This window comes from Cyclopterus lumpus, chromosome 5 (assembly GCF_009769545.1).
Source record: "Cyclopterus lumpus isolate fCycLum1 chromosome 5, fCycLum1.pri, whole genome shotgun sequence".
Taxonomy (NCBI): domain Eukaryota; kingdom Metazoa; phylum Chordata; class Actinopteri; order Perciformes; family Cyclopteridae; genus Cyclopterus; species Cyclopterus lumpus.
Window position 1 is genome coordinate 660,001 of NC_046970.1, and position 17,073 is coordinate 677,073.

Genomic DNA, 17,073 nt, shown 5'->3' on the forward strand with positions numbered 1-17,073 from the left:
CTTGGAAGGAGTTTCAGTTTCCTCTGCTCCGTTATCTGTGGCAGCGACTTCCTCTGCAGGAACCTCCACAGTCTCAGATCTGCGTTTCTTCTTCTTCTTGGCTGGCGTGTCCTCTACCTCCATCTCCTCGGCCGCTGGCTTCTTCTTCCCGACGGGGGTTTCTGCGTCTCCATTCTCAGCCTGAGAGAGAGAGAGTAGAGAAGGTAAGCCACCATATGATGTTGTTTATACTGCCAGACGAGCGCTAAATTCATATACACATGTATATGCAATGTCCGACTCACTTCAGTGACCAGGTCCATTGTGTGGGACCAGCCAATGGTTAGGAGTCAGGCTGCTCTAGCATGTCGTACACTGAGACAGGACCACGAGGAGGTCGAGGCTCAAATCGAAACATGCGGCCTGAGCTTCAGTTCATGCTCACCTCAGCGTCGCCGTTTTCATCCTGCAGCTTCTTTTCACGCTTCTTGCGTTTCTTTTCCTTCTTCACCAGTTTTCTCTTGAGCTCAGTTACGACATCAGTGGCCTGAGAGGAAGAGGAGAAACACAATTAAATAAAATCACTCAACCAGGTGGAAGCGCACACACACACACTTCTCCAGGGTGGTGATGCTGCGTCAGGCTCATTAAATCAGTGTATACCCTCAGTGAAGTCAGGAAAAGAGGCGTCATCATTCACAGCATTGACACACTGAACTCATCAAGGAGCACTAACACCATGACCCCGTGCTGCAGCGTCACGTCTGAGCTCACCTCTTTCATGGCCTCCTTCATGACGTCCACGTTCTTCCGGGGCACGTCTCCAGTTTCATAGAAGGACAGGCGCTCCTCTACCTGTTCACGCAGCTTGTCCCCGTAGACGCATGTGGGGAGCTCTGCAACGAGAAGCATTCAAGAAGTTCAATCACAAAGCCTGCAGAGGACTGGAGCTTCAGCCTCAGGCGGCTTTGCTCAGGAAGTAGCTTGTCACCACCACCCCGAGGGGTGACTACTGTTGACGAAAAATAGAGCATCACTGCAATAAAGCCACGCGTGAAGCTCCTGTGGGCTTCCTCCACCAGGTGGCGTGACTCACCAGAGAAACAGTCGATGCGGGAGGCGATGGTGCACTTGTTGGCCAGATATCTGGAGATGCGGCCTTTGTTCTTGGCGGCCGCGCGGCCAATGAAGGTGGAGTGGAAGATGAGCCCGTACTTGGGGGTGTTGCCTTTAGTCTTCAGGGCTCTGAGTGGAGATACAGACCACTTTAGAGACGGAGCAACAGCTCAACAGGGGCATGAACCACAGGGCACAAGGGACCCGCTTAAGGACTCACTAACCCTCCTTGTGGAGGAAGTATCGGCCCAATAAGTATGACGTGCTCAACTATATTCATCGTAACTCTAAAGCCTGCAGAGTACCGTTATGATCTGGCCGTGTTAAAGATGAAGCCGCTCCTCGGTTGTTCAGGGTTACATTGGAAGTGTCAGCACAGTTACTCAGTGGATTGACAGATATTTGAACATCATTACAACCGAGGACGCCGACACGAGCACAAAACAATAAGTTACTGTTATCACACTAATCCACGTGCACCACTGGTGTGTTAGTGACAGAGGCACTGGGTTTAATGGCCCGCATGTCAGGTCTTGACGAGGACTCGGCAGCCCCCTAGTGGAGCGCATGGAAACGTTAAAGTGTAAACACTTTGATGAGGCGCTCAACATTCAAACTAAAAAAAGACCACGTTCTGGAATTAAATTACTTTAAACGTTCGGCACTAGTTATCCCAACAAGCTGTTAATAGTATTTAGTGATGGTTTATTGCTCTGCAAACGGCCCTTAAACTTTAACCCTTTCAGACTAACTCGTTGTTCAGATGTTCTACCTCAGTGCTGTGGGGGGCTGCTCAGACCGTGGGGGGGTGCAATAGAGCGAGTGGGATCACTCCAGAGGAGACTCGGTCTTCTCCGGTCACCCGGCTCTGCTCCTGCCCAGCCCTGCCATCACTGCAACCACCTCTTTCCCCAGCAGGGAGGGGGTGCCCCAGTACCTGAACAGGGCCTTCTCTGCTCCCAGGATCTGGACTGTGGAGGCCGGGTACTTGGCCAGGTTGGTCAGGCTGCCGGCATGGGAGATCAGACGAGCTCCCACCTGAGAAGAACAAAGCAAGCGTTGGTCTCACTGACAAACACAGAAGAATGTATTGATTACGAAGAGAGGACCATCAGCAATCACCGGATATATTTTCAGCACATGAATCAGAGGATTGACAGATTTGGTACAACATCATTGGTCCTGCAGTAATTTCATGTAAAAACGTATTAAACCGTACCACGTCTCCAATTAAGGCCGCTAGATTTGGAGCCACTTGGATCATCTTGGAGCGCAGGTACTCCTGCAGCTCCAGCCGATAGCTGGCCAGAGACACCACCCGAGTGGAGAACCTCTCTATGTTGATCAGGTCAATGGGAGAGATGTCCATACCTGAGCAGATCAGAGGGCGTTGGTACAGACAATACTCCTCACCCACTGGGCAGTAACCATTTCAACCTGAGCTCTAAATGCTTGTTTCTCCCGACAGGATCCGAAGTGAGGATTTGTTCCTTCACTACAGGTTTATGAGAGTAGTAGTAGTACTCTGCCCCCCTGTGTTGGTCACCAAGGACACGGGTTGGTCCAGAGTGGGCAAATAGGGGGCGTGGTTATACATGTCCTTTACACATGTTAAACATCCTTCACACGCATTTCAATGTCTTAAGAACGATAAATATAATGTGCTGACCCATGGAGGAACGGGAGGCCTCCAGAATGGCCTGAGCCTTGGCGCCGTCCATCACCACTTCTTCTAGACTCGGCAAACTCTCTTCTGACAACTCCTTCCTGTTCCCGATGAGCTGAGCCATGCGGCAGTACATAGAGTTGTCCGGCACGATCTTGACCAGCTCTGGGAAGTGGTAGCCGTACCATTCACTGCAGACACAAGACAGGTAGTTAGACAGACGCACCATCATGCCACTGCAGTGGGCAAAGTGAACCACGGTGAGGCGAGGGAGCCTTACCGGACACGCATGGAGAACGTGTTGATGTCCTTGTCCAGCTGGTCCAGCAGAGCGATGGACTGTATGATCATGTTGTCCACGCGGTTGACGTTGAACTTTACTTTAGCTCTGGAGTAGCTGTGGCCCAAACCCAGCTGGGCCTTGGAGGCAGCCAGGGCAGTCAGGCCCTTCACGAGGGCGTGGAAGTGCAGACGCACACCTGACGGAGAGATGACGGGCACGTTGGGTTTCTGAGTTTTATTTATTTATTTATTATGATTATTATTATGTGACCAGTCAGATTTTCAGTATAAACCTTCATGAGTTTCAGGGTCAAAAGATTGCATCACGAGAGGCCATGTTATCATTACAAAGAGATCATCCCATTTATATTTAAACGCAGGTTATTGGCAGATGGGCTCCTCACCTCGGCCGATCTCTGCCACCACCCCTCCAGTCTGGATGGAGAGGCTAAACTCTTCTTGTAAAGCGGCTCCAATCTTGGCATCTGAAACCCCCAACGTCGCTTTCTTCTTCCCAGAAAGAGGAAGGTTGGTCTCCAGGAACAACTTCAGGTCAGCGTGAACCACACCTGCAGGTAAAGCATGACTCAAAGTATTAGATTGATGCGTAATCAAGCTCAGTGTGCAGAACCTCAGACCCACAAAGACTGGTTGTGATCAGGTGTGCAGAGGCCCACTGAGCAGCTCACATGACTGTCTACAGCAATGCACAGTACCAGTGACTAGATAACTAACTCGGGCCTCGGCTGTTCAGGGTTACATTGGATGCGTCAGCACAGTTGCTCAGTGGATTGACAGATATTTGAACATCATTACAGCCGAGGACACCGACACGAGCACAAAGTAGAGAAAACCCATCTTGCCTTCAGAAATGGCGTTCATGTTCTCCAGAGCCCCCTGGGCCGACTTGAAGGGGAAGAAGGCAGCCAAGCTCACCATGCTGTTGAACTTCCCGAGGCTCAGCACGCTCTCCTCCACCTGAGGCAGCAGCATGCCGATCTCCTCCACCTCTCTGACGGCGAACAGCGCGTAGCCCGAGGCGTGCTCGAACAACACGTGGAGCAGCACCTGCGGAAGAGAACCGCTGGTTAAGGGGACACGAGGCAGTGCTTGCAAATGGCCGTCGACCACGTGCGCCCTGTGAAACGTCATGTTTTTAGTTTACTACTTTAACTACTTAATGATTCGAGTTATACAGTATATTTACGCCATTATTTATTTATGAGCATCGTTGCTAAGCAGTGAGCTTAATAGATCACAGCAGCTTCCAGGCGAGACCACGTGTCGTCATGAACCCACGTGCTGCCCTGGGCCCGCGCGTGAAGCTAACGCATGCTAACTGCGCAGTGTTAGCGTGGTTCAAATTGTCTGCCTAACGTTAGCCCGGCTAACACATTGAAGTAAAAGTTAAATCCCAGTAAGTTTCCCGAGAGACTGCCCTACTGAGCCTGTGCTCGTGGCAGTGAGTAGTTCCCATGCTAGTGATTGTTAGCCTGCAGCCACATGGGAGGCTAACGCAGCTCAGACTGAAGGCCTTCAGCTGGAAGTTAAACACATTAAAACAGACATTTATATCCTTAAAGCGCAGGATAACTTATCTTGTTTCCTACAAGGAATATCTAGTTATCACCAAACAGCGTGCGCGTCGTGTCTCACCATGGTTAGGGTCTCTCTGTAGCAGCGCGCAGTGCACGTCTGCTTCGCTCCGTCACTCCGGGGGAAAGACTGCTGCAACACGCTCCAACTCTGGTCACACGAGTTAAATACCGTGAGAACAGCCTAACATCGCGAGACTTGGCCGAGAAAGCTCCGCCTCCTGGACACGAAATAAAGTCGGGTTACAACATTTGAGTACAATTAGTTATTTAAGTAGGGCTCTTGTTATTTAATATGTAATGTATTTATTTAACACGTAATACACTATTTATATATATACACATACATATAAATAAAACAGTACACTTGTTCATATATATAAACCACAGACTGGTTGCCTCTGGAAGCTGCTGTGATCTATTAAACTCACTGCGTTTAAGGAAGAAAAACAATGCTTGTGAATAATGGTGAAATAAATGTAATTTATAACCCCTTGAAACACGCATTTGCATGTTTTCACACGCACTCACGCCACACAGCGAATTTCTCACGGCAAAAACAAATTCTGATTTTGGGCAGAGTGGGAGGTCTGTCCCCGAGACGCGTTCGTTCCTTTTCAAACTCCCCGACGATAGGTGGCGCTAAGGAGCGCATCTGTAACCCTATTCGCTGCATAGACATCCTATTTATCCCAAAGAGTCCCGAAGTTAGCAACTAAGGTATGTTAACTCTCTTAAACTTAGAGACTAAGGTATGTTAACTCTTAAACTTAGAGACTAAGGTATGTTAACTCTTAAACTTAGAGACTAAGGTATGTTAACTCTCTTAAACGTAGAGACTAAGGTATGTTAACTCTCTTAAACTTAGAGACTAAGGTAAGTTAACTCTCTTTAACTTAGAGACTACGGTATGTTAACTCTCTTAAACTCAGAGACTAAGATATGTTAATTCTCTTAAACTTAGAGACTAAGGTATGTTAACTCTCTTAAACTCAGAGACTAAGGTATGTTAACTCTATTAAACTTAGAGACTAAGGTATGTTAACTCTCTTTAACTTAGAGACTACGGTATGTTAACTCTTAAACTTAGAGACTACGGTATGTTAACTCTCTTAAACTCAGAGACTAAGATATGTTAATTCTCTTAAACTTAGAGACTAAGGTATGTTAACTCTCTTAAACTCAGAGACTAAGGTATGTTAACTCTATTAAACTTAGAGACTAAGGTATGTTAACTCTTAAACTTAGAGACTACGGTATGTTAACTCTTAAACTTAGAGACTAAGGTATGTTAACTCTCTTAAACTTAGAGACTAAGGTATGTTAACTCTTAAACTTAGAGACTACGGTATGTTAACTCTCTTTAACTTAGAGACTACGGTATGTTAACTCTCTTTAACTTAGAGACTACGGTATGTTAACTCTCTTAAACTCAGAGACTAAGATATGTTAATTCTCTTAAACTTAGAGACTAAGGTATGTTAACTCTCTTAAACGTAGAGACTAAGGTATGTTAACTCTCTTAAACTTAGAGACTAAGGTATGTTAACTCTTAAACTTAGAGACTACGGTATGTTAACTCTCTTTAACTTAGAGACTACGGTATGTTAACTCTCTTAAACTCAGAGACTAAGATATGTTAATTCTCTTAAACTTAGAGACTAAGGTATGTTAACTCTCTTAAACTTAGAGACTAAGGTATGTTAACTCTCTTTAACTTAGAGACTACGGTATGTTAACTCTCTTAAACTCAGAGACTAAGATATGTTAATTCTCTTAAACTTAGAGACTAAGGTATGTTAACTCTCTTAAACTTAGAGACTAAGGTATGTTAACTCTCTTAAACTTAGAGACTAAGGTATGTTAACTCTCTTAAACTTAGAGACTAAGGTATGTTAACTCTCTTAAACTTAGAGACTGAGTTATGTTAACTCTTACACTTAGAGACTACGGTATGTTAACTCTCTTAAACTTAGAGACTAAGGTATGTTAACTCTCTTAAACTTAGAGACTAATGTATGTTAACTCTCTTAAACTTAGAGACTAAGGTATGTTAACTCTCTTAAACTTAGAGACTAATGTATGTTAACTCTCTTAAACTTAGAGACTAAGGTATGTTAACTCTTAAACTTAGAGACTAAGGTATGTTAATCTCTTAAACTTAGAGACTAAGGTATGTTAACTCTTAAAATTAGAGACTAAGGTATGTTAACTCTCTTAAACTTAGAGACTAATGTATGTTAACTCTCTTAAACTTAGAGACTAAGGTATGTTAACTCTTAAAATTAGAGACTAAGGTATGTTAACTCTCTTAAACTTAGAGACTAATGTATGTTAACTCTCTTAAACTTAGAGACTAAGGTATGTTAACTCTTTTAAACTTAGAGACTAAGGTATGTTAACTCTTTTAAACTTAGAGACTAAGGTATGTTAACTCTTAAACTTAGAGACTAAGGTATGTTAACTCTCTTAAACTTAGAGACTAAGGTATGTTAACTCTCTTAAACTTAGAGACTAAGGTATGTTAACTCTCTTAAACTCAGAGACTAAGGTATGTTAATTCTCTTAAACTTAGAGACTAAGGTATGTTAACTCTCTTAAACTTAGAGACTAAGGTATGTTAACTCTTAAAATTAGAGACTAAGGTATGTTAACTCTCTTAAACTTAGAGACTAATGTATGTTAACTCTCTTAAACTTAGAGACTAAGGTATGTTAACTCTCTTAAACTCAGAGACTAAGGTATGTTAATTCTCTTAAACTTAGAGACTAAGGTATGTTAACTCTCTTAAACTTAGAGACTAAGGTATGTTAACTCTCTTAAACTTAGAGACTAATGTATGTTAACTCTCTTAAACTTAGAGACTAAGGTATGTTAACTCTCTTAAACTCAGAGACTAAGGTATGTTAATTCTCTTAAACTTAGAGACTAAGGTATGTTAACTCTCTTAAACTTAGAGACTACGGTATGTTAACTCTTAAAATTAGAGACTAAGGTATGTTAACTCTCTTAAACTTAGAGACTAAGGTATGCAGCAGGAGAGCACCTGTTTTTGTAAATGAGAGTAGTTATTAAAAAACATTTTAATTCTTTAAGGTAACAAAGATGTCTCGTAAAAGACCTTTGCCTGGCCGAGGACAAAAGCAACATTTATTATATTATTTAAACAATGTATAGAAACAACAGGGCAACAGACAGAGGAGCAACAGACAGGACAGAGAGCGATATGGACAGATATGGACAGATATGGACAGATATGGACAGATATGGACAGCTTCTGGGCTGGAATGGCAACAAGGAAACATAAGGTATACATTATTTTGGCAGGTGTTGCTTGACTACATCTGTTGCTTTTATTGATGAAATCATATAGTGTGTCATACATGATGCAAACTATGCATGTTGTATCTGAAGTTTGTTACAGTATACTTACAGTATTATTGAAAACAAAATGTGGAATGTTTTTCCATTTTGTTCTTGGTTCATTTCCAATAGGTGACCGGAGCCAAGCTGGTCCTGGTGTTGCCCCATTCAAATGCAGATGCTGAAAGGGTGTTTTCAGTTGTGGGACTAAATAAAACAAAGACCAGAAATAGCCTGTGTCCTCCATCATGGCCATAAAGATGGCCGACCTGGAGCCCCCTCAGCGGTCATCAAGGCCTCCGAGAAGGCCACAGGCCAGTACAACCTTGCCCACAAATCGTACAAAATTCTGATCTCTGATACCTCATTTGTTGTTATTTTATTTATGTGTTGAACCATTGTTTTGGTTAAAAAGGCTACTGTTTAAGCACTTTATTTGTTGCACTTTTTTGTTTCATAATGAAAAATATTTCTCCCTAACTAATCTTGTGTCATCTTTTGCTTTTTTGCTCATAAGAATACAATTATTAACAATATAGGTTTCAGTTAAAAATTAGTTGAATACCATTGTAATCAAAATGTCAATCAACCCACCTTGGTCAAATCTTAAACACAGGTCTATTAATTATATTGTGGTACATAGACAGTCATTGAGGCACAACAATAGTTTTCTGGTTGAATGTTCAGCTCAAGTCTAGAAGGCCCTGCAAGTCATGAGCAGATGAACATGAATCAGAATAAGTTCAGGTGTTGCACATCTTTAGCATACCACCCAAAAATCCACTAGAATGCATGAAATAACATTTAATAACATCTACTTAAAGCAACATTTCCTGGAGGCGGACCACCATGTCTTTGCTTCACAGAATGTAACCAATGTGGTCCATCTCCAGCCGCCCCATTCAACGACTATGGGCCCCACAAACCACCAGAATGCAGCGCACAACATGGGCACAACGCCAAATTAATTCCAATTTCCTGATATTTGAGCCACCAACGTGTTTGGCTGCGTGCGCGGCAAAATGTTGGTCACCCCCGACAAAATCTCACTCATAATGGTTTAGTATGATTGGGCATGAAACGTCACTTTTAGACACCAGTCAACGTTCGTGTTAGCCGAGCTAATGTTAGCTGTGCAGTTAGCACGAGTTAGCTTCACACGCGGGCACAGCAGAGCACGTGTGTTCATGACGACACGTGGTCTATTAAGCTCACTGCTTATGAACGATGATTATGATTAATGGTGTAAATGTACTTTATAACTCCTCGAATCACTAAGTTGTAAAACATAAAACAAACTGATGACGTTCCATTTGCACGCACTGCCTCGTGTCCCCCTTAACCCTTCCGGGTCTTGAGACGCGCAGGCGTGTTTGACAATGTTTACGTTTTTAGAATATTAATTTCTCTGAGATAATACGGAACATAAATACATTTAAACTTCTAGAGGAATCAGGAGGGTTTCCGCCTCCGGTTTCTTCCTCCCGTGAGCTCGTACGCATTTTGGGAATAAGACAACCAATGAACACTCAAGAAATCTCAAAGGACCACCTGAGGTTCATGAGGCTCTAAGCTTTCAGTCAGAGAGAAGCTCGAGAACCACAAGCATTCAGTGGGGCCCCTAAAACAACATCTGTGCCGGCATTGCAGGTAGAAATGGGGAAATACCATTGGAGTTGAGAAGAGTTCAGATAATGATGACATATTGGGTCAGTTTACAAGGACATAACAATCATCCAATAAATAGCCAATAGCAATTGAGCCATGCTGGGAACATGATAACACGCCAACAAAGAGCTTTGGTTGGGTCGCTAAGGAGAAGGCTAGGGAGTTAGTGTGTTGGATAGGAGCTGTTCTCCAGCTGTGGTTCTTCCAGCTGTTCCTCCATGGTTACTACCTCAGCCTGAAGTCGATCTGGGCCTCCTTGAGCTGATGAGAGATGAATGTGGGGAAACTGTAAGATCGTGAAGTCATACATCAGGAGGAATTACCACAATGGATATACACATATTTACAGATGGATCGAAAGACCCTAACTCTGGTAGAACAGCAGCAGTAAACCCAGAGTTCCATGAGTGTGTCTCATGATGACCTACCTGTGGTTACATGTGAGATGATGGGCTAGTTATGGGGTTACAGTGGGGAGACTCATGTGCGGTGCTAACTAATTTGAAAAGTTGTATGAGATTACTGTATTACTGTATGAGATATTATAGCCACTGTTCAGAATCCATCACACGTGGATGGCTGTTCATTTAGTGTGGTCCATGTTGGAGTCGATGGCAATGAGAAGGGAAACGGGCTTTGAAGGATTGGAGAAATATTGTTCATTTAAAAATAAGGAAGTCAGAAGCTAAAGTGGTGATTAAGGGACGCATCAAAAAGATAAGGCAGAATGAATGGAAGAATGGGAGCAAAGGAAGATATCTGTTTAATAATAATAAACCATTGGTTGGGAGTGCAGGGTCTAGTGGACGAAGTAGAAAAGAGGAGAGGGTGATGACGAGGCTGAGGAATGGCCGTACGGGGCTGAATAGTTCCTTATATGTTATTAAAAAGCATAATGATGGAAGGTGTGACTTCTGTAAAGAGGATGAAACGGTGGATCATGTGTTGTTGTTCTGTCAGAGGTACGAGGGACATTTTAATAAAGGGGCTAAGAGAGATGGGAGAGGGAAATATAATGAATATTAATAAAGGGGCTAAGAGAGATGGGAGAGGGAAATATAATGAATATTAATAAAGGGGCTCAAGAAAAACTTTAGTGAAGAATGCTGGAAAATTCTTCTGGAATATTTAGAGGCAGCGCGACTAATGAATCTGAGAATTCATTTTATTTTGATGTTTGTTTTTTAGTATAAGAGATTTACTTTCTTTAAGTCTACACTCCAGATTAGTGGGTGGCGGTAATGGACCCGGAAGCTGTTTGCCATCCGCCATAAAAAAAAGAAGAAGAAGAAGGAGCAGAAGCAGAAGCAGGAGCAGGAGCAGGAGCAGGAGCAGAAGAACATGGAGGACGGAGTTCACAACGAGGAGGAGGACGACGTAGAAGCTTCAGAGCCTGAAGGCCTCGACTCCTGCGACGAGGAGGAAGCAGCCGGAAGGGATCCACCTTAAGACGGGTGAGTGTCTCCACTGACCCATGTGACGTTAGCATGTAGCATGTTGTCGCTAGCTGGGGAGCACGTGGAGCTCTTCAATGATCTCCGTGCGCTTGAGCCTCATCAGAGGGCTGAGATTGGTCTGCATGTTGGACGTAAAGCACGTGGGTAGGTGTCGTATGCACGTGCCTTAAATGGTGATTTAATTAATGGTGGAAAGTCTTGACGAGCTCACAGCGGTTCTCCTCCGCAGGTGCTGCTCCACGTGTTGTTCGAGCACGCCTCGGGCTACGCGCTGTTCGCCGTCAGAGAGGTGGAGGAGATCGGCATGCTGCTGCCTCAGGTGGAGGAGAGCGTGCTGAGCCTCGGGAAGTTCAACAGCATGGTGAGCTTGGCTGCCTTCTTCCCCTTCAAGTCGGCCCAGGGGGCTCTGGAGAACATGAACGCCATTTCTGAAGGCAAGATGGGTTTTCTCTACTTTGTGCTCGTGTCGGTGTCCTCGGCTGTAATGATGTTCAAATATCTGTCAATCCACTGAGCAACTGTGCTGACGCATCCAATGTAACCCTGAACAGCCGAGGCCCGAGTTAGTTATCTAGTCACTGGTACTGTGCATTGCTGTAGACAGTCATGTGAGCTGCTCAGTGGGCCTCTGCACACCTGATCACAACCAGTCTTTGTGGGTCTGAGGTTCTGCACACTGAGCTTGATTACGCATCAATCTAATACTTTGAGTCATGCTTTACCTGCAGGTGTGGTTCACGCTGACCTGAAGTTGTTCCTGGAGACCAACCTTCCTCTTTCTGGGAAGAAGAAAGCGACGTTGGGGGTTTCAGATGCCAAGATTGGAGCCGCTTTACAAGAAGAGTTTAGCCTCTCCATCCAGACTGGAGGGGTGGTGGCAGAGATCGGCCGAGGTGAGGAGCCCATCTGCCAATAACCTGCGTTTAAATATAAATGGGATGATCTCTTTGTAATGATAACATGGCCTCTCGTGATGCAATCTTTTGACCCTGAAACTCATGAAGGTTTATACTGAAAATCTGACTGGTCACATAATAATAATCATAATAAATAAATAAATAAATAAAACTCAGAAACCCAACGTGCCCGTCATCTCTCCGTCAGGTGTGCGTCTGCACTTCCACGCCCTCGTGAAGGGCCTGACTGCCCTGGCTGCCTCCAAGGCCCAGCTGGGTTTGGGCCACAGCTACTCCAGAGCTAAAGTAAAGTTCAACGTCAACCGCGTGGACAACATGATCATACAGTCCATCGCTCTGCTGGACCAGCTGGACAAGGACATCAACACGTTCTCCATGCGTGTCCGGTAAGGCTCCCTCGCCTCACCGTGGTTCACTTTGCCCACTGCAGTGGCATGATGGTGCGTCTGTCTAACTACCTGTCTTGTGTCTGCAGTGAATGGTACGGCTACCACTTCCCAGAGCTGGTCAAGATCGTGCCGGACAACTCTATGTACTGCCGCATGGCTCAGCTCATCGGGAACAGGAAGGAGTTGTCAGAAGAGAGTTTGCCGAGTCTAGAAGAAGTGGTGATGGACGGCGCCAAGGCTCAGGCCATTCTGGAGGCCTCCCGTTCCTCCATGGGTCAGCACATTATATTTATCGTTCTTAAGACATTGAAATGCGTGTGAAGGATGTTTAACATGTGTAAAGGACATGTATAACCACGCCCCCTATTTGCCCACTCTGGACCAACCCGTGTCCTTGGTGACCAACACAGGGGGGCAGAGTACTACTACTACTCTCATAAACCTGTAGTGAAGGAACAAATCCTCACTTCGGATCCTGTCGGGAGAAACAAGCATTTAGAGCTCAGGTTGAAATGGTTACTGCCCAGTGGGTGAGGAGTATTGTCTGTACCAACGCCCTCTGATCTGCTCAGGTATGGACATCTCTCCCATTGACCTGATCAACATAGAGAGGTTCTCCACTCGGGTGGTGTCTCTGGCCAGCTATCGGCTGGAGCTGCAGGAGTACCTGCGCTCCAAGATGATCCAAGTGGCTCCAAATCTAGCGGCCTTAATTGGAGACGTGGTACGGTTTAATACGTTTTTACATGAAATTACTGCAGGACCAATGATGTTGTACCAAATCTGTCAATCCTCTGATTCATGTGCTGAAAATATATCCGGTGATTGCTGATGGTCCTCTCTTCGTAATCAATACATTCTTCTGTGTTTGTCAGTGAGACCAACGCTTGCTTTGTTCTTCTCAGGTGGGAGCTCGTCTGATCTCCCATGCCGGCAGCCTGACCAACCTGGCCAAGTACCCGGCCTCCACAGTCCAGATCCTGGGAGCAGAGAAGGCCCTTTTCAGGTACTGGGGCACCCCCTCCCTGCTGGGGAAAGAGGTGGTTGCAGTGATGGCAGGGCTGGGCAGGAGCAGAGCCGGGTGACCGGAGAAGACCGAGTCTCCTCTGGAGTGATCCCACTCGCTCTATTGCACCCCCCCACGGTCTGAGCAGCCCCCCACAGCACTGAGGTAGAACATCTGAACAACGAGTTAGTCTGAAAGGGTTAAAGTTTAAGGGCCGTTTGCAGAGCAATAAACCATCACTAAATACTATTAACAGCTTGTTGGGATAACTAGTGCCGAACGTTTAAAGTAATTTAATTCCAGAACGTGGTCTTTTTTTAGTTTGAATGTTGAGCGCCTCATCAAAGTGTTTACACTTTAACGTTTCCATGCGCTCCACTAGGGGGCTGCCGAGTCCTCGTCAAGACCTGACATGCGGGCCATTAAACCCAGTGCCTCTGTCACTAACACACCAGTGGTGCACGTGGATTAGTGTGATAACAGTAACTTATTGTTTTGTGCTCGTGTCGGCGTCCTCGGTTGTAATGATGTTCAAATATCTGTCAATCCACTGAGTAACTGTGCTGACACTTCCAATGTAACCCTGAACAACCGAGGAGCGGCTTCATCTTTAACACGGCCAGATCATAACGGTACTCTGCAGGCTTTAGAGTTACGATGAATATAGTTGAGCACGTCATACTTATTGGGCCGATACTTCCTCCACAAGGAGGGTTAGTGAGTCCTTAAGCGGGTCCCTTGTGCCCTGTGGTTCATGCCCCTGTTGAGCTGTTGCTCCGTCTCTAAAGTGGTCTGTATCTCCACTCAGAGCCCTGAAGACTAAAGGCAACACCCCCAAGTACGGGCTCATCTTCCACTCCACCTTCATTGGCCGCGCGGCCGCCAAGAACAAAGGCCGCATCTCCAGATATCTGGCCAACAAGTGCACCATCGCCTCCCGCATCGACTGTTTCTCTGGTGAGTCACGCCACCTGGTGGAGGAAGCCCACAGGAGCATCACGCGTGGCTTTATTGCAGTGATGCTCTATTTTTCGTCAACAGTAGTCACCCCTCGGGGTGGTGGTGACAAGCTACTTCCTGAGCAAAGCCGCCTGAGGCTGAAGCTCCAGTCCTCTGCAGGCTTTGTGATTGAACTTCTTGAATGCTTCTCGTTGCAGAGCTCCCCACATGCGTCTACGGGGACAAGCTGCGTGAACAGGTGGAGGAGCGCCTGTCCTTCTATGAAACTGGAGACGTGCCCCGGAAGAACGTGGACGTCATGAAGGAGGCCATGAAAGAGGTGAGCTCAGACGTGACGCTGCAGCACGGGGTCATGGTGTTAGTGCTCCTTGATGAGTTCAGTGTGTCAATGCTGTGAATGATGACGCCTCTTTTCCTGACTTCACTGAGGGTATACACTGATTTAATGAGCCTGACGCAGCATCACCACCCTGGAGAAGTGTGTGTGTGTGTGCGCTTCCACCTGGTTGAGTGATTTTATTTAATTGTGTTTCTCCTCTTCCTCTCAGGCCACTGATGTCGTAACTGAGCTCAAGAGAAAACTGGTGAAGAAGGAAAAGAAACGCAAGAAGCGTGAAAAGAAGCTGCAGGATGAAAACGGCGACGCTGAGGTGAGCATGAACTGAAGCTCAGGCCGCATGTTTCGATTTGAGCCTCGACCTCCTCGTGGTCCTGTCTCAGTGTACGACATGCTAGAGCAGCCTGACTCCTAACCATTGGCTGGTCCCACACAATGGACCTGGTCACTGAAGTGAGTCGGACATTGCATATACATGTGTATATGAATTTAGCGCTCGTCTGGCAGTATAAACAACATCATATGGTGGCTTACCTTCTCTACTCTCTCTCTCTCAGGCTGAGAATGGAGACGCAGAAACCCCCGTCGGGAAGAAGAAGCCAGCGGCCGAGGAGATGGAGGTAGAGGACACGCCAGCCAAGAAGAAGAAGAAACGCAGATCTGAGACTGTGGAGGTTCCTGCAGAGGAAGTCGCTGCCACAGATAACGGAGCAGAGGAAACTGAAACTCCTTCCAAGAAGAAGAAGAAACGCAAATCTGAGACTGTGGCTGCAGAAGAGCTCCCAGAAACACCGGTGTCCAAGAAGAAGAAGAAAAAGTCCACAGATTAGAGACTGTGGTCAAAGACTGATCTTTATATTTTGTGTACAGCTTTATTTTTTTTACTTATCTGAAGGTTATGTAAGCGGCTCTCTGTGTTTTGTTTTTCAACCTCTAAACTGGTTAGACTGCAAAGAAATGCTTAACTGTGCCTTCAAAGTCGGTGATTGTACTTCTGTAAATAACTTGTCCATTAAATCACTGAACGTGAGCTCATGATCTTTTCTGTGACGTCTCCCCAGTGAGCGCTGGGAAGCCCCGCCCCCTTGCAGTCAATGCGTGTAGACGGCATCACGTGCGGACCATCACGTGCTCTGTGATCACGTGCTCTTTTAGTATCGATACCCCACCAAACAAACTTCGGATTTGTCAAAACGGCGAATTTCACCAAAAAGCACAAGTTTGCATATGTGAAAAGATTCCACGTGTTACAGGTCTAATTCTGGAGGGAGGGGGGAACTCCTACTCTTCACATTCATAATTATAATTTTGAAAAATGTAAATTTGAAAGCTAATAACACGGGGAAAAAAGATTGTGTAATTCTAAAAGATGAATGGCGCATTATACACGGTGAGGAGCGGGTTACGCTCTCGCCTGCCACCGGGAGCCACACACGGGTTCACGGGTTCGAAACCCGCGCGTGACTCCCGGTGCTCGGACGGGTTTCCACGGAAACATGTCCCATCTCTTGCGTGTCTGTTTTCTGATCGCTTGGTTTAGCCGGAGCTGATACGGTAATTGTGTGATATTCTTTAGTACAAAGGGCTGATTACCTGCTGTACATCTTACACATTTAAACACTCGGATCTCTCCTTCTTTTAGCGACGTATCGCTACAAATCCAACAGTCTTATTTTCACGTTGTTTAGTTCCGCTAACGTTAGCCACCGTGCTAGCTTAGCGGATAGCGATAGCTTCCTTCTGGCCCCCTCCTGCTCGCTCTCTGCTCAGCGTGTCACATGTAGAGCTCTTCCTCTGCCCCCCTTCATGATAACGGTAACACGAGTAGTTCATTTGCTGTGTTGGAGGCAGTTCTCAGTGGGTTCGATGCACCATCGAAGCTCACACGTTAGCTACATCAGTTAGCCTGCCCATAGTCGGTGCGGGCTAACCGGTGTAGCTTCTGCTAGCTATGCCCTAGCAACCGGAAGGCTGGGTAACTGAACGAAGGAATAATACGTGCCCCACCATCCTCTTCACGTTTCTAGCCGGTTTCCCCCGCTCATTAAATGTTGTGTCAGATGTTCTTTGACTGTTTTCTGTCTAAGAGCCGTTAGGAGTCTTGATGAGACGGTGAGGCTGAGAGCCCCGCTGCACGTTACAAGAGCGCCATCTCCTGACCGGCGAGGGGAACTACAGTTCATCAGCCACACAACACACTGAGGGTCTAGTGGTCAATAGTTAAAGATACGAGTCTGCTGGACGGTCCGTGTGAGTTCTGATCGTTTGTTTTATAGTTTAGTAGAAAATACAGAAATACCATAAGGTTGATTTGAGAACCGAAGTCAAATAACGAAGT

At 45.7% G+C, this 17,073-nt stretch overlaps 2 protein-coding genes and 4 non-coding genes across 6 annotated transcripts in view; 3 read left to right on the forward strand and 3 right to left on the reverse strand.

Moving 5' to 3' along the window:
- Window positions 1-4,814, reverse strand: part of LOC117731221 (nucleolar protein 56-like) — a 5,107-nt gene extending 293 nt beyond the window's left edge. The window contains exons 1-11 of the mRNA XM_034533423.1: window positions 4,700-4,814; window positions 3,907-4,111; window positions 3,448-3,612; window positions 3,042-3,240; window positions 2,765-2,952; window positions 2,315-2,466; window positions 2,033-2,133; window positions 1,076-1,224; window positions 754-875; window positions 425-526; window positions 1-180 (exon numbers count right to left, since the gene is read on the reverse strand). The exon at window positions 1-180 is cut by the window's left edge and continues 293 nt beyond it. Of these exons, the coding sequence (XP_034389314.1) occupies window positions 1-180; window positions 425-526; window positions 754-875; window positions 1,076-1,224; window positions 2,033-2,133; window positions 2,315-2,466; window positions 2,765-2,952; window positions 3,042-3,240; window positions 3,448-3,612; window positions 3,907-4,111; window positions 4,700-4,702 (1,566 nt within the window). The 5' untranslated portion in view covers window positions 4,703-4,814. The remainder of the gene's footprint in view (window positions 181-424; window positions 527-753; window positions 876-1,075; window positions 1,225-2,032; window positions 2,134-2,314; window positions 2,467-2,764; window positions 2,953-3,041; window positions 3,241-3,447; window positions 3,613-3,906; window positions 4,112-4,699) is intronic.
- Window positions 615-680, reverse strand: LOC117731536. The gene has a single exon (XR_004609545.1). It is a non-coding gene; the product is annotated as a small nucleolar RNA SNORD57 (small nucleolar RNA).
- On the reverse strand, window positions 2,546-2,671 carry LOC117731538. Its single transcript, XR_004609547.1, has one exon. It is a non-coding gene; the product is annotated as a small nucleolar RNA SNORA26 (small nucleolar RNA).
- A 6,196-nt stretch (window positions 4,815-11,010) lies between the features above and the next one.
- On the forward strand, window positions 11,011-15,765 carry LOC117730360 (nucleolar protein 56-like). The gene is made up of 11 exons (XM_034532038.1): window positions 11,011-11,097; window positions 11,356-11,560; window positions 11,855-12,019; window positions 12,231-12,429; window positions 12,519-12,706; window positions 13,005-13,156; window positions 13,338-13,438; window positions 14,247-14,395; window positions 14,596-14,717; window positions 14,947-15,048; window positions 15,293-15,765. The coding sequence occupies exons 1-11, from the start codon at window positions 11,011-11,013 to the stop codon at window positions 15,563-15,565; spliced, it is 1,743 nt and encodes a 580-aa protein (XP_034387929.1). The 3' UTR covers window positions 15,566-15,765.
- On the forward strand, window positions 12,800-12,925 carry LOC117731539. Its single transcript, XR_004609548.1, has one exon. It is a non-coding gene; the product is annotated as a small nucleolar RNA SNORA26 (small nucleolar RNA).
- Window positions 14,791-14,856, forward strand: LOC117731537. Its single transcript, XR_004609546.1, has one exon. It is a non-coding gene; the product is annotated as a small nucleolar RNA SNORD57 (small nucleolar RNA).
- Window positions 15,766-17,073: the final 1,308 nt, after the last annotated feature.